The following is a 17,208-nucleotide window of genomic DNA, read 5'->3' as shown; positions in this document are numbered from 1 at the left end:
GTACATTCCCGTAAAACGACCGGGGATTTTTTTATGATTTTTTAAACCAACTAATCGGGGGTATTGGGCCGTCTTGGGCTCATTTTTGGACTTTGGGCGCGTTTCCAACAACTTTCCCGTGGAGCAATTTGAACCGCAAGTAGCTTAACTTGAAGCTGAAAGTGTCTATTTTACGATGCCGGAACGTACATTCCCGTAAAACGACCGGGGATTTTTTTATGATTTTTTAAACCAACTACGAATATCAACTTGCGATAATTAATTCTCTTTGACGATTTCAATGGTTGATCAATGATCGCTCATTACAAAAAAATACCATCACGTGCACAGAATATTCCTCGGAGCATGTTACATTGGCTGATCGGAAATAACAGTTGATTTTCTTGTTAATTAAAATTCGAAGCATTTATTGGATATTAAAAATCTGCAATACGTATTTTGTAAATGCGCTTTCTATTCACTTTCGGTGCAAATTATTACAAATTAATTCTTTCGTATCGGCTATAAGTATTTATTCAAATATTCTTTACATTGGAATGTTTTATTAAGTGATTTTGCTTAAAATATTCATAGATATTAGCGGCGTATAGGTTATTCCGTTTAGAAAGGTGTTTCTATGCATAGTCGGCCACTATAATGTTCAAACAAGTATTTATATATTATATATCAGCAATATTTGATCTAATTTCACGAACCTTCGATTTCATTACGATTGTACCCTGCTTCCGGCGACCGGGTAATTTTAGCACGGTCTAGTTCGCTTGGTTTGACGCGCGCTCACTTTTATTCCGACGACGCGCGGTTTAACGTTGTAAATCTTGGTAGCAGAAACAAGTGAAACAAGTGCTAGGTCCTGGCGGAGGAACGCGCAGTCGTTCCGCGTGTCGCGATAAATTAAGTCGGAAGTGTGCGATCGCAGAAAACGATGCATCCGTGGAGCCGCGTGGCGTCGCGCGAGAAACGTATTTATTTTAAATTCCGTCGACGGAGTAACCGTGTCATTAACACCGGCGGAATTTTCGGTTTTTGAATCGCGGCGTTAACGCATCAACGATTGGCCGGCGGGTTGTTCCTTCGATCCTGCGATCCTGCGGGCATTAATTTATCGGGAACAAGGGAACTGTTAAATTTTATTCGAATCGCGCGAGGTGCGCGCGCGCGTCGATAACTTCGGCAACGCGCGCGAGCCCCGTAACTTGCGGAAATTTTATTGTTTTGCCACAGGAGTTTTATGAATACAAACTGCCTTCTGTGACGTTACGATACGCCCGTGAAACGATAATGCAGTGTACCGTCCAATTAATATGGAATTTAATTAAAACTCCGCTAAACCGGATACACGTGTGAGACGGAAACGCTGTTTCATTTAATTTAATATCGTTTCGGTGTGTGTATATTACAGCGCGCGCGGTGGTCCACGGGTTTTCGCATTCCCGAGGAAATTGATTGTGAATTTAATAAGCAATGAGGAAATTAGTTATTTGAAGAACAAAATCTGTTTGCCGTAGAAACATTCCCGCTTGCCGGCAAATATTTTCGAGCGTCTGCTGCTGCTGCTGCTGCCGTACGAGACGCGTACGCGATTATTAATGAGACTGTTGCATCGGTAAACAGATTAACAATCGGATCAATTGGTTACTTAAACTTTCAAGATTATGTCAAGGTTTTTATTTTATATACCGCTTAATTTTTCCATGAAAATGTAATATGTCTACCGAAAATTTTATGAAAATCTGCTCGAAAATACAGATCTCAGAAATGTTTGTTCAAAAATTACGCACGCGCTCGCGGAGAGACGGCATTTAAAAGCACCCCGCTAATTCCGCGATAATTAAAATGATCTTGGGATAATCGGAAATAATTGTTCCAAGATTATGTAACATTAATGGCGTGTAATTTTCCATTTTTCTTTTTTTCTCGTCGCCAAATGAGTCTGGCTGGCTCCGCGACTGCCTCCATAACGGGTTAATGGGAGAGCGTGCGTGTTTAATGAGAAAATATTGCTCTATGTGGTAAGTTCTGATTAAAGCGCAACTACTGCTGCGAAAAACATATTCTGTTCAACAGTGTTTCTAATTAACATATGTTTACGGAACTAATGTCTTCGTTCGGAACTTGAAAGAACGCGAAGCGCGGATTTTACACGGATTAACGTTCGATAGGATAAAAGCTGGATTATGAGATAGAACTTGGAGAACTTTATATGGAGAATTATTCTAATCCAACAAATGGGATTAGAATAATTATTTGGAAAACAAAAAACGATTTTTGCAGTAAGAAATTTTTCGGTAAAACACTTTCATTATTTGACACTAGCAGCGTCGGGCCGCATGATAGCAGGACCCCGTCGCCGATGATTAATATTAATGCAGCTTTCTATATTCGGATCAAGAGAGTGCACGAGTTCGCGCGCGCGTAGTGCATCGTAAGTTCCGCGAGCCGCATTTCCCCAAAGAAATCCGGCTAACTTTAGGATATAACACTGTCGTGACCAGGAAGGTTGTCTGTCACGGTTGATCTTCCGAAAAAAGACTGAAATGAGAATTCTTCGCTCGAATAGTTGGCAGTTCTCCCTTGTCCGTTGTCAGGCTAGAGAGCTAGAGCTAGAGCGCTTTTACCCGGCGCAGCGCGGCGAGCCCGGGATTCGGTGCAACAAGCGCCGATCGATGAACCGAGTCGATTTTCCCCTCTCACGTCGTCATTGGATCAGTCTGCACAGTTGCCTCCGCGCTCCCCTGGTTAACGCTAATGAATGAAGCTGCATGAAAGGACACGCGCGCGAAAAGCAGTGGCAATTAAAGGCGTCTGTGTCCCCCGTGCTTGGATGATCTTTGCAGACAGATTTAGTGCACGCCGTGCAGCGGATCTTCCGGTTCTTCCTTCCAATTTAATTTCACTTTTTGGCAAATTTCGCGAGCCGTGGCAAAATTCCGAAATAATGCGGATGGTAAATAACATAGAAACGTAAGGCGTCGCTAATCTTTTATTTGAGGTGTTTACTTTTCATTGGATACAGGTGGACAACTTCTCCTCATACGTGGCCCAGTAATCGTCGAATTACTTATGTTTAAAGAAGAAAAATTATTTATGCCGACGTCCAGAAATAATGCTTAAAAAAGTCATCTAGGTACGTGTTTTACCTGTCTCCGTTTACGAGATAATCAGCTCTGAATCTAAAGCAACCCATATATGCTGGTAGAGATGAAATCTAGCACTGTAACTAAGTAACAGTTCTATTGTTCGAATATTCGTGTCACTCCGCTCAGCCCGGATAATGGAGGTTCTACCGTATGTGTTCGACTCTGAGCCGTAGATTACAGAATTCGCATCGAGATGGAGGAATTTAAAGTAGCAAACCGATTAAGAGACCTTTAGAGTGGCGGACCTAGTGTGTTCTCGGTTTATTTGAATCGTTAAAGCAGAGCTATTTCACTTTTCTGCAATAATTTTCTTTCAAATATAAATAAAGTTGAAAATGTAAAAATGAATTTCAAACGTGATTTATCCATTAAATTGTTACTTTTATGAAGTAGTATAAAACTAGCGTCGAAGGGATCATTTGCTCGAAACCTAAGAATAATTTATAGTGTTCTCAAAAGCGTACCATTAAATTAGTAATAGCCGTAGGATCGTTTCATATTTTATTAATACGCGCAGATGCCCGACGGTAGTTTCCGGAAGAATCGTAACATACCAAAACATCGGTTCCCAAGTCGAGAATCTAAAAATAATGACGTTTAATGACATATACCGGCTCCCCTCGCCCCTTTTCGCTCGGTGGCTGCGCCCAGGGTCCGCGCGACCATTCTCCCCTATTTTTGGGACAGGAATACATATACGTTTCCTTATTTTCTGCCATTCATCACCTCCTTGCAAATCCTCCGGATTCCGCAGTCTGCCTGTCACCCGATCGCAAAAACTCGATGAAATACAAACCGTCGGCCGCTCCCTTTCGAGTGTCCGATGATATATGGCGCTGTTAATTAAAGCGGCGGGCGACATTCGGGCCGGAATACAAGGCGGCATTAATGGGAGGGAACATCAAGATAATGTTTCGAAAATCTTGTACAAGCTGACGCGAGTTCGCGTGTCGTTCGTTTAATTACGATGACCGTGTAACAGGTTACTGGATACACACTCCATTCTTTGGCGAAGCGGACGCAAAACAATATTAATTATGTTGGCTTAATAATGTTAATTCTGGTTGCTATTAATATTATAAATATTATATATATTACTATAAATAATAATAATCAATAAAAGAATCTTAAAACTGTAAATCAATATTTTTCTCTGCCAACTTATCCTGTACAGAACTTTTCTCTCCATCGCGTTCCTTTGAACTGAAAAACGAAGATCGATAGTTTTCTTCTCCAATTTATTTCTTACAGAACTTTTTTCTTCGTAATGCTTCTCGGAAATTGTTATAAACTTCATAGAACTTTAACGATCAGCTGCAGTAAAATATACGGCTCTATTTGCTTTTTTTAAATAACTCGGTTGTTTATGAATTAATTATTCAATTTGCTTGCTACCTATTAAGCTAAGACGAAGTCCATCGTTTCGGCAGAGGGACAAGTGGGTATTCCGCTCGGTCCGCTTGACCTGCACCGTAGTGCAGTCAAACGTAGTACCTGCTCCGTAGACTCCGCTATTCTATGACCGAAACCCATTTCTATTGGTGAACGAGAAGACCGGCAAACTAATCGACGCTAGAAGCCGAGAATGATCTGTCAACCGCACCAGCTAAACACGTCCATTGTTCAGCGCGTACCTTAGTCAATAATAATAGAAGATCCGTAATAAATAAAAACGTGAACATGGGTAGATAAAGCATCCATGTAAAATTCTCATACTTGATTAATATCGAAAAATCTTAAGTATTATATCAAGTAATCTCAATGCTGTAAGGATTATACGGATCGCATAACAATCGGTGTCAATCGGTCTGGCAGCTTAGCGCGAACCGACGGCAGCAGGATCACTAATTAAAATAATAATTAATCATTCAGTGCCTTGAAATAGCTAAATTAATTCCAAACAAGGTCTGGTCTTTCCTGACGAGCAGCTAGATTGAACCGTGAAATTGGTTCATTATCGTCACTTCCGGGCAAAGAATATTCGGAACGGAACGGTCTTTGGCGAAGTTTCGCCCAGAATTTTGTCGTCTGTCGGGAGAGAGAGTCTCTGGTGTATCGCTTCATTAACGAGCACCACTTCTCCGTCGTCGACGACGTCGCCCCCACTCGACGGCTTCTCTCGCTTAATTATTCCGCCGCCACCCGGTACACGTGTCGCATGGGCGCTCTCGCTCGGGCCTTCCTTGTTCTTTTAATTCCGTTTCATATCATTCCTTGGGCCACTGGGTTAATAGAGCGTCGCCATTCATTGACATTATAGCGGAAAATAGGGACATACAAATTTTCCATTCCTTCAAGCCTTTCAATGTCTCCGTTCCCTTTCTACCACGCGATTCCCCAGACATCTTTCACGTGCGTGTATGCTGTACACGCATCTCTCGACAAATGCGTGCTCTACTTATCAAATTATGCCGTGCATATTTTCTTGAAGGCAAAATAAGGGACAAGTTCATTTGGTGTTTAAAAGTTGTTTCATTTTCAAATGAAATGCAATTTAAATCAATTAAATACAATCATTTCTCTGTTATCTTTCCCTATGATTTTCGTTTCGAAAATACTAAATACAACATTGTCAGCAACGTGGCGCGCGTAAATTAATTCGGTATGACTATTCTTCGCTTCAGAGAAGCGATATATTTTATGGTTTCCTTCGCGAGGTTTATCTATCGCAGTTCTTTGCCTCGTTCTTCTTTTTACGACACATTTCCGTTCGATTGTGATTCATCGGACTTTTCTAAAAATCCGACGGTCGATGATGTCATGCGGCGCATAAAGAGCCATTGCTAGAGGAACTAGGCGAATCTACGGAAAGCATAGCTGTCGGAAATCGTCGAATTTATGATAAAACACGCGCGCGGTGGTACATTTTATTTTTGTGGTAGGAATAAACAAGCTTTAATCGAAACAAGTGCTTGTAAAAGGAAACGTAGATCGAACGATTGAAATCAAATAATTAACACAACGATGTGAAATAAATTACAGTGCTTACCCTGAAACCGTAATGTGTGTAGTGAAAGGTGGGAATTGTTGGCATTCTACGGTTAATGTGTCAAGATCATTGAATCAAATTGTGAGATAACTAATCATACTTCAACTGTGTTTTAAAATTGTTAACTGTATTAATAAATAGTTAATTATGAATACTCTTTGTTCCACAACAGTATTTGACAATTTTTAGCTGTATTAAAAAAGAAATTATAAATTTACTTTAACCTTAATCGTATTTTAAAAAATAGACGTTCCCGAATTGTTTTTACTTAAACATTGAATTTCCATTAGAGGTATAAGAGAGACCCGGTGCAATGACCTTGCCGAACGGAAAACGAAAACAGTGGGCACGGCCGTGCACGTGGATTGACCGGGGGCCGTTACGCAAGGCTTGAATTCTCGATCGTGATTCACGATCAACAACGGTCGCTGCCAAACGCCCACACGCTCGCCGCTCGTCGCTCGCCGCTCGTCGGTTTGCCGGTTTGCCGGTCGATGCAAATACATGTCACACTATTCAAGCGAATTCCTCCTGTTCTACTGACCCCGGAACGTGAGAAATCGTCCGCGGCCCGACGCGGAATAGCAATGCAGTCGCACACATGCCGGATAGAGACAAACGCAACATTTTTCGTGCGACTCGTTTACGTATTGTGTTCACGTATCTTTAGTGTCAGAGGCGACAAACAGATCAATCCTTTCTTCCATCATACGTGACAGAAATATGTGGCCGTTCAAAAAAATCGAAAATATTTCTCGCTGATTTTATCGGCGCGATGTACAACCTCTACTGCAACAGATTGCAAAGTTTGACTAAGCGAAGCGAAGCGAAGATCGATTTGAAATCAATTCGACTCGTGCAAATATCTAGTGCACATCGCGACGCAAAACAGTACACGTATTAAACTGTACGGGGATCAGTTAATTAACGAAACTGGATTTTGCTTTTTTTTCGCAGACAATACTTAAGCTAAATAAGTTCGTTGTACACAACAGCTTTTCTCCACGGCGAGTTTTCAACACCCTTTAAGGGCTTGCTTTTTTTCTCCACGAGAGATCGCATTAACGAAACAGGTTTCAACGAACCCAATTTTCCGGGCGCCATGCTATCGTTCCCTCCCCGCCCCTTAAAAGTCTCGGGAGATGGACCCTTATTGTTTTGCTCGGAACTGCGCTAACATTTCGAATCGTTTTTGTGCTAATCTCTCGCTTTCCTTTTCAAGGGACCAGGTATCCCCTTACCGGCACAGAGATTACATACTAGCGAATGGCAGAAGTTAGTCCAACTTCGATCGTTACCGTCTGTAATTCCACTTTGCAAACGTCAACTGTCTTTCTTTCTTATGATTTTTAACCCTTTGCAGTCGGAGCCATTTTATCTGGAAATCCAAAATATCTTTACAGCGTTTCCATTTTATATAGAAATATTATATTATGTGGAATATTACTATTACATAGAATATTAGACCTTGCACAATTATTTTACCGATATTCTCTCTCATAAAAGAATATTAAATATCTGAGGGAAAAAATTCTTAAACGTCACATTATTGCCCATTGTCCCTTTTGCGAGAAAAACGTATGATTTTGACAAACGGTATTTTTCATTTCAGATTACAGCTGGTGATATTCATCGCGTTCTGCGTAACGTACGCCGCCGCGGACTTCATCGGCGAGAAAGGTAAGTGTCAGTTCATTCAACGGTAATGGTCCAACTCGTAGCGGTGATTCAGAGATTCGAGGACCATTTGTCCCTCTTTGCCCTACCAGACGTCGCCTACTGTATGACGATTCTGGCTACGAAATTCCCAGGAGGGTCCTCCATCCGTCGAGGACTTCTCCAGAATATTCAGCAGGGTTTTTTCCAATCTTTTCCCACGAAGTTGCGCCGGTGTTCGCGGTTATGGCCAGACACAAATACTCGGAAAACGGACGGGAAATGTTTCGGTCGTACCTTGCATTAAATCTGTTATAAATATTCCAGAACTAACCGTAACTGGAACAGATAGAGATGCGAATGAAAAATCGTATTTTATTCAAATTGATCTCACTCTGCAATCGCTTAAACTTCTTATATTTTACAATTTATTTTAAAGGAGGTGCCATGTAATCATTGCTCATGATTTTCTACATTTCTTCAGAGTATTATTAATATTTAAAAAAGGATAAATTACAAATTACTGCAGGAAGTTATAAATGGTTACAATAAATTACAAATCGATAATATAAATTTGTATGGACATTATACGTTATAAAAAAATCAATCTCTTTGTCTAGAATGAATATACCGTTGTCTATAAATCTAGTAACATTATTTCCTTGTCTATCGCTTTCTAAATGAAAAGATTGGCCGAAACCCTGCTGGATTCTCTTTTTGTTGTAGAAGCGTAAGGGTGCGCGGGCCAATTTATTACGTTCGTTTCAATGAGGTAGTTCATCGGGCCCGGTCGGTCGATTTAGTTTTCCGTCTGACCACCCTTAAATAAGAAAGAAGTCCACGCGTTCAGAACGAATCACTGCGCCATCCACATCGGACGGTGAAAAATTTCGGCAATAAGTGAATTCGAGGGGCGCTATCGATATGGAATAGAAAACGTTTCTGTTCATAGCTCGAATCCGTTGTGACCACTGGGGGTGGTCGCTATTGCTGCTGACCAACAAACAAAGTCAGAGAACGTTATTTCCTTAATAATATGGGCAATTTCCGTAGAATTTAATATTATATTAATATTAATTATTTCCATAGATTTAAGGAAAATGTGCGATGATCTCTATTAAAACATGCAGTGGTAACAGCTTAATTGTAATCCCAGACGCACGGTTTTATCCTCCGTGAAGTTTTAGTGCGCTCTTCGACAAGCGGGACAAGGGTATAAAAAATCTGAAGCAGACTTTACGCCGTGTCAGAATCATTTGTATAAAAAGATACGCCCAACTATACTTTCTCTCACCTCTGCTCCTCGCCAGTCGTAAAAGCAATGGACAATTTCATAATTTTATGACTACACGTTGCGCTGTTTACATGGTTAAACCGGTCAATGGGGAACGCCCCTCTCTATCTCTCTTTCTCTTTGCCGACAACGAAATTAGACGTGAAAATTCCTTGAAGCACTGCAGCCATTATTTAAACAATTCCTGTAACGTCGTAAAGACCGAACAGCAGGAAAAATGTTCGTCGCAGCTCTTTGCCCAGGGAAGGCGTAAAAAGCTTGTGTAGTTGTAAAAGTTCTCTGTAGCGACGTTTATTATCCGTGAGATTTCGTTGATCGCACGGCGACTGGAAAATTGCGAGCATACTTTTTTAATTCGTTGTAATAATTCCGCGTTTGCGAAGCGTTTCTTTTTATCGCGTCGGGGCAAGGCAATATTGAAAATAACGCGGGAGAAAAAGGTGCGGCATCCGAGGAGGAAGAGGAGGAAGAGGAGGAGAAGAAGAAGAAGGACAGAGATTCATAAAGAGGGATTTAATAAAATCTTCCTTGAGCCGCAGTTACAGAGTCCTAATGTCTTGAAATGGCTTTATGATCATCAGCATATCTTTATTTCCTCCTTTAAGAATTTCATAACCTGAGGGAGTCGCTTCTCGGATTCAGCAGATATTTCATTCCGCAAGCCGTTTTTATACAGAGTCTAATCTCGTTTTCCTTCCTTCCTCGTTATTCTGATCACTCGTTACCGGAGTCGGAACTCGTATTAAAAATCCACCGTCGAGCTTAGTTTTCGAAATTTCTTTTTTTCAGTAAAAGTACTTTCAAATAACATTTTTTAAATAAAATAAAAATACCGAAACGAAGACAATAGATGCCAAGACTATTAGAAACAGTTTACGAGCTTTCGCATTGTAAGATTTAAAGCTATCGTTCGATCGTCTTACATTCATTGAATTAAGTTTCGGTATTCCCCCTGATTGTTCATTAAAATTTCACGAAACGTTGCATTGGTTCGAAATCCTCCCGACAATCCTGTGTGTCGGGTCGAAATGCGCATCGTGCGCAGCCCGAGGAGGAGCGAATCGAAAAAGAGTGAAAAAGTTCGACTGCCGCAACATCGGGATTCACACGAGTGACCAATGACGCGCTATTAAATATTGACGACGCAACGATCGCAAAAAGTGGCCGTTCACCGCGGAAATCGGAAGAAGGGGTGTGGATACAAATGAGGCTACGGGGATGAGAGTTATCTCGCATCCTGCGGGAGCTATTCGTCCCTTTCCACCCCGTTTTCCTACGGCTGTAATCCAGCAGCCGCGCGCACCCCCGACATTTCCCTCTTTGCATCCGCCTCTGATAAGGGATCCGGAACACTCTCGCCGAGCGGGCTGAATCTTTCGCTCTTCCGGATAACGCGATGTTCTTACGCCCGTGATCGCGTATTATCGATCGCGAATTGTCTTCGGGGGGCGTTCGAAAATATCGCCTCGCCGTGTAGGATATAAATGACGGAATCGCTCTCCTTCCGTTTCCGCTATGATATACTGTACATTTCTCTGCGTCTGGCTAACGCATTTTAACTACCGCAACCTGTTTTCATTTTCCCGGGAAATTGTTAAAAACGGCCCGTATATTTTACAGTATTTTAAAGATGAAACGCAAAAAGAGATTGTCGCGAATGTGGTACGCATACTACAATTAAATTTGTCTTCGTATAGTATAGTTTATTTTGCAACAGAAAATTTATCTAAGATAATTTTATTATTATTCCATTAATTTGGCTAAGTAATTCTTTGTTCTTTATTCTAATGCATTTTTCTAATATGTTCTACATTTTTTACTACAGAGCAAAGATAAAATGTAAAACGAGATTTTGCATTCCAGCGGTCTTTTTGTTAGTACACAAAGACGCAGGAAGGAGGTAAGAAAACAGACATCAACTTTTACGATATTTTTTAACTCTTAGAAAGGAAGCAGTCATAAAAAGGTAATTTTTCAATTACGACTGTTTATATAATATATATATGTATGTATAATATAATAATATAATAATTACTGCTCCTTAAAACCGTCTTACGTGAAAAATATCAGCTTTTTACTAGCGCTTAATAACTGCTCGCAACAAACCATTACTCTTCAACACTTTTTACAGTCTACTCGGCAAGAACATTGACCTTAAAATCTTAAAATAAAATTGGCTTTCCCGTAGGTAAAATAGCTCTGGTCGAAGAAATCGCGGCAGCTATTAGGAAGCTGTGACTTAATAATGAAAAATGAGGAGTTACGAGATATCCGTCGAATAAAATGTTGAATAATGCTCTCTATCGTGGCGTTATGTACCCTCGAAACTATTCCGGGAAGTTCGCGGGAAGAACAATGAAATATCTGAAATTTGCATCGAAACTTTCCCTCGGCTCGAACGACATTTCTTTAAGAGCTGCAAAGACCTTGATCGTAAAGAAAATTCGAACTTTCTTCGGAGACTTGTTAGGATCTTTCGCACGCCTTTTACCTACGGAAGGAGCGCTCCGTCGAAGGGAAACTTCCGAAACGAAATGCACTTCGTTTCAACGAATGTAATTATTTCACACTTTCTATTATTTTAATCAATTCTTTGGTTTCTTTGGATTTCAACTTCTATCAATCTCTTCATAAATAATAAAAGCAACTACTCTTTTAGGGTATATTAATAATCGACATTTTTCATTGATATTGTTAGAACGTTTTAAGAATTTCGCTGGTTGAAATTGCGGCTGCTCGATTATTATTGGATTATCTCGTTAGCTCTTTCGTAGCGCGGGGTCCCCGAAAATCGTTATATAAGCAGCGGATAAGTTTCGGAAGAGTGGAAAAGACCGCGAGGAGCCGGCGGCGGCGGCGGCGGCAGGGACAGCTGATAGTGTAATTCTGTAAAAACAGATGAGACGTCGGGTTGATTAAAATTTATGAGCAAAGGCGGCTGCTCTTAAAAATCTAAAACGAGGTATGAGGGACAGTTTGTTTTCGACAAAGGGAGGAGAATAGCCGAGTATACGAGGCCGAATGACCCACCCACAAATGGGATTCTTTAGAATTACGGTCTCCGTCTACAGCTTCGCGAACGAAATTTCTTCAACGTTCTTCGCCGTGGAAATTTTCATCCGATGAAGCTGATTCTAATTTCATTTAATTAACTATGACCAGCAGCACACATTTTCTACTTTTTAACTATGTTCTAAATCTCAATTTTCAATCGAATTTCACCTACATTTATTTCTGACAAACGTAGATATTTATGCGATTCAACAGAACAATCTATTTTATTAAAAGGAACTTCTGCTATTAACGATTAGTTAAATAATAAATTTGGTTATATTTGTAATAAGTACAGTAAATACAATATTACTACATGACATAATATAAAATCATATTATAGTGCTATAACCATATAATTAAATATAAATAATAATATACCATATAATTATATACTTAATATACTACAATCATTTTCGATTGTTTCAGTGAACTTTTTTTATTAAATCGTCCACGTGTTACGTTGAGCAACGCCGAATTCTAGAGAGCTATTTCCGAACCCCTGAGATCAAATACATTCCATAAATTCATTCTGATATTTTCGTTCCTTCTGAAAATAAAGGGAGGTTAATTGATGCCGACTCGACGGTCGAGCCGAGAGTCGCCGTCCGAATAAAAATATCAGTCAAAGGAGCCACGAGAAAGAAATGGAGGCATTTTCGAGACGTTACAGTGAAACATCTATGACACGGTTCGGAGATCCCTCGAATTTCTTTTTTTTTTCACGCGCGCCGGTTGTGGGCGGCGATCCGAAACCCCCGTCGTATTTTGTTCTCGCGACGGGATCCAATAATTCGGAATGACTCATCGATCAGTCGCGGCTTAAACTGAATTTACATGCGTCCTGGCTAATCGATCGGTCTCGTGAATTTCTGTTGCATTTTAATGGCCGAATCGGCGATGACACGTCGGAAATCACCGGCCGCGGCTGGAACTTGCCTTTTTTCGAGACGATAAAGATCGTCGGAGACGTGAAACGAAAATTTGTCGTTTGTGTATTACAGATCCTTATTCCTATAATTGTAAATAAATTAAATTCTAATATTTACCAAACAGAGATCATTTTAACTAAAGATAAAATAGAGAAAAGATAGAAAACTATACGATTGTTAACAAGTTACAATCGCATTTTCTAGTAAATTAGGCTTTCCATAAACGAAGATTTTGCAAGCACGAGTCGGCGTGGCGACATTAACGGCATGAAGATGATCGTTTGTAGAAGCCCGCGTGTGTCACGAGTATGACGAAATCGATAGAAAGCGTATGCTCGCAGAATATGAATGACAATGATTCCGATTCCAATCGAGCATGACAGACACCGACTGTCCTGTGTGTCACCCCCTAATGGAATTATTTTTACGATCTTGAATCATCGTGACGAATCAGGAGTGTCTGATCGAATATACATGCGTAAGCACGATGAATGTTCACGTTTTACGTGCGACTAAAATAGACTGAACAGACTGAGAAATTAAAAATAGTAACTTGCGAAACTTATTGCAAGAGCAGCTTGTAGAATAGTTATTGCTTCGTATCGCAGAATTAGGTTAATAATATGATAAAATTATAATTTACGTAATATTAAGAAATAAGTCTACCATACGTATAATCTCGTCTAGGGTTAAGGGAATCGAACGAAAGAATCGATATTTTACGATGCTCTGGATTAGGATATTCTCGCAGACTATGGAGACTAGATAGCAGATAATAGCGGCGGAGAAAAATCAGTGGATGCCTCGGTTATGAGATTGAACGAGCAGAATGTTGATAAACCGCAAGGATTATGCATCCGCGGAAGACAAGGAGGAGGCAGAGGTTGATTTCGTTGGTTACGAACAAGTAGGCGATATATTACAAGGTGGGTTAACCGTGGATAGTAAAAGTTGCGGGGACGGTCGAGGGACGGAGCGAGGGGTGAGAACGAGCTTTCAAATATTTTACACTTTCCGGGCACGTTTCGTACCCAATATGTCTGCCTCGGGCAACGCACACAAACCCAACTGTATCACGTATCTACAATTTTCATATGATTTTATACTCCTTTATTTATTCTCTCCCCGCGCCTCCTGTACCGCGTTGCTGCATTTTTCGAAAATTTCTTTCCGCCTAACAAGAAAACTCCGATAATAAAACCGCGCCTCATTTAATTATTATGTAACAAAGTTTTTCATTCTCTGACGAGTTTTAAATACCGCGAAGTTATTTTCATCTATCCGCTTTTATCGGGGCTCAACCGCGTTTCGTAGAATTCATTATTCAAACGGTAATCTATTTTATAATTTGCTGGCTTTTCGCGGCAACTTCGGGCATTTTGTAAAGCGAGTAAGTTCTGTGAACCGATCGAGGCATCCATTTTGAAGAATGGTCGAGGTAGTCAACAATTATTTGCTTTAATGCTGGAATAATTTTATAATCTGTGTTCGGTTAATACAGAATTATTTAGATAAGTACGTGGAACAATTTGTTAGCAACATACAGGATTATTCTGATTCGAATAAACTATCCGATAAGAAATAATTCAATCGGACGATCACTTTAGGTAACTATTTATTCGAAACAATTCAAGCCCAACTCTGTGCTAAAGTGACATTACTTATGGGCAGCCTTAATATATGGTATCTTAATTTTCTCACGAAAGTGGTCGAGGCAGCAGGAACGTGTCAATTTGCTTGAGGATACTACAGTATTCTCAAATCTGTTTGAAGTTGCATCACATCTCGAGCTGCTATTTCTGTATCAAAAATACTGAAATCTCAAACGCGAGGGAACGGATTCACGGAAGACCGCTAAGGAGAATTTACGAGTCAGAAATCGCAGCGCCGCGGACAAGGGACACGCACAATTCGTCGAGATCGTGGGTTCTAAATAGGTAATCAAGTTGTACACGATTGGCGCGTGATTGCAAGTTTAGTGGGATCGGCGCGAAAGAGTCTAAAAGGAAAAGAGTGTAAGGCGAAATAACGCGAGTCACAGACGGGCGTAAAAAGGGATGCCGTGGAAAAAGCGGTCTCGTTTTCGAACGAGTCTGCTCGTAAAACAGCCGTGAATACTTCGCGATATATATTCCGTGCGAAATGAAACCCCATTGCTCGTTTCTTCTCATCCTATCATTTTCGCCGCGCTCTCTCTCTCTCTCTCTCTCTCTCTCTCTCTCTCTCTCGCTTCCCACACGTTCTCTTCTCCCGGTTTCGTCGTTGCCGCCGTCCATTTTCGCCGGTTGTCTGCCAATCGGGCATAGACGATAATGTCTCTCCTTATTTCCACTGTCGTGATCTCCTCCGCCGTTTTCCGCTTCTCATTTGTCATCCACTTCCTAGCTCGCTACGCGTAACACATGGCGCGAATATATTTCTTTCGTTCACGTTCAAACGTGATTTTTTTCCCCGATAAAAATAGACGACTTTTTTCTTACACCGATTGGTTATTGGAAAGTTTACATATCGTACAAGTTCAATGATTATACCAATTTCAATTTTAATACAATTTCACACGTATTATTATCTCCGAATGACTGTCTATATTATGAAACTACAAGTTCCATCATTATTTTATACTAAATTGTAGGCATCAGTCAGCCGTCGTAAAAGTGAGACAGTTTCTATTTTAAACTCATACATCCGACACTAGCCATTTGCCATTGATTGATGGCCACACCTGACAAGCCCGTTTAAATCAATTTACCACAAGATAGATTGATAACAAGACACCAAGATAAAAGAAATTCTTTTCTTAGCGTCTAAAGTATTACGTCTCGGAACTATCCCGAAAATGGATGAAGTATCAAGCTAAGATACCTCAATTTATATGTCAATATATTTGCCATGTAGCAGAAGTAAAATTCTCGCGTACAACCTATGATATAATATAATTCAGACAATAAAAATACCATCCACAATCCTCATTTGGGACTATTCTAAAAAGTATGAAATATTTGAAGAACAAAATTGAATTTGAACGAGAAGAATTGTTGGTCGTAGGATACCTCGTTGTATAACATTTCCGGTCTTCCGCGTGTTTCCGGCGATGCTAAAAGTTGCGAGAGCTGTGTTCGGAGCCGCAACTTCGAGTTACCAAGCTTCTTGCGGCGAAAATTGATAAATACTGGAATTTCAAGCGGGGAAATCGGATTACAGCTGTGCCCGCCCTCGCGATACAACGAAATTCGCGAAGCGAACGAAGGGGAAAAAAGGTGACTGAAAGGTGAGACTGTTGCGCGCGGGAAAGGGAACGAAGCTGGGGAAAATAGAAGAGGCGACTTTGCGCCGGAGCTTCGGGCACTTAACGGCATTCCGCATTGGAAAGCTGACGCGTGACTCAGCTTTATTGGAGTTTCTTGTGTTTTGTATACCGAAAACATGGCATGGCACCAGAGTCCATTGCAAGAAATCTGAAACCGTGATTTTCTAAACGCGAACTCGTGCGAAACCTGCATGTAAACCTGTGTGGAAATGGTACTGCACACGTTTTCATTCAGATAAATCTCCACGGTGGCCATTTTCCCACTTTTATTGATAATAATGGATACTTTTAGGCAATCGCTTATGTCTTTTCGCAGGTAATTCTATGTTGCATAAAAATCCACAGTCTATTTTGTTAAGACTGACTTTTGTTAACATGTTTCCGATGCAATAACAAATTATACTTTCACGTGTCCTTAAATACGTCTGACTGTTCATCTCCATAAAGTGTATTCGAATACTTTCGTTAGCAACTGTACACATGTAGAGAGTCCTTAAACTGGCTCGAGTGAATTCGACGAAAGCGACGCACGGTCGGTCGGCGCCCAACTTAAAGTCGGCTTTATTGAAATTTGTCAGCTCACCCGGAAGAAGTGACGGAAGTCAGAGTGAAGTGGTGGGGTCGGGATCTCGGGGTGGTCCTCGGGTAAGGTAGCGGCGCGAAGAGCTTTCTCACCTGCGGAATGAACCACTCACGTGACGAGTACCCGGTAACGAATGGTCGTTACTCTTCACTTGGAATAAAAGCATCGTAAACAAAACAGTACCGCCATTCCGCATGCCCCGTGGTTACTTCAGCCCGCTTCACACCGTCTCCCTGTGTCGGTTTCACTCTCTCTC

General features: G+C 40.8%; 1 protein-coding gene across 1 annotated transcript in view; it reads left to right on the top strand.

Annotated features, from left to right (window-relative positions):
• Positions 1-17,208, top strand: part of Mp (collagen XV/XVIII-type protein multiplexin) — a 292,407-nt gene that overhangs the window by 8,105 nt on the left and 267,094 nt on the right. Inside the window, exon 2 of the mRNA XM_078190578.1 lies at positions 7,742-7,809. Coding sequence (XP_078046704.1) covers positions 7,742-7,809 — 68 coding nt within the window. The remainder of the gene's footprint in view (positions 1-7,741; positions 7,810-17,208) is intronic.

The sequence above is a fragment of the Augochlora pura genome, chromosome 9 (genome assembly GCF_028453695.1).
Source record: "Augochlora pura isolate Apur16 chromosome 9, APUR_v2.2.1, whole genome shotgun sequence".
Lineage (NCBI taxonomy): Eukaryota > Metazoa > Arthropoda > Insecta > Hymenoptera > Halictidae > Augochlora > Augochlora pura.
This window is presented reverse-complemented; position numbering and strand designations above follow the sequence as displayed.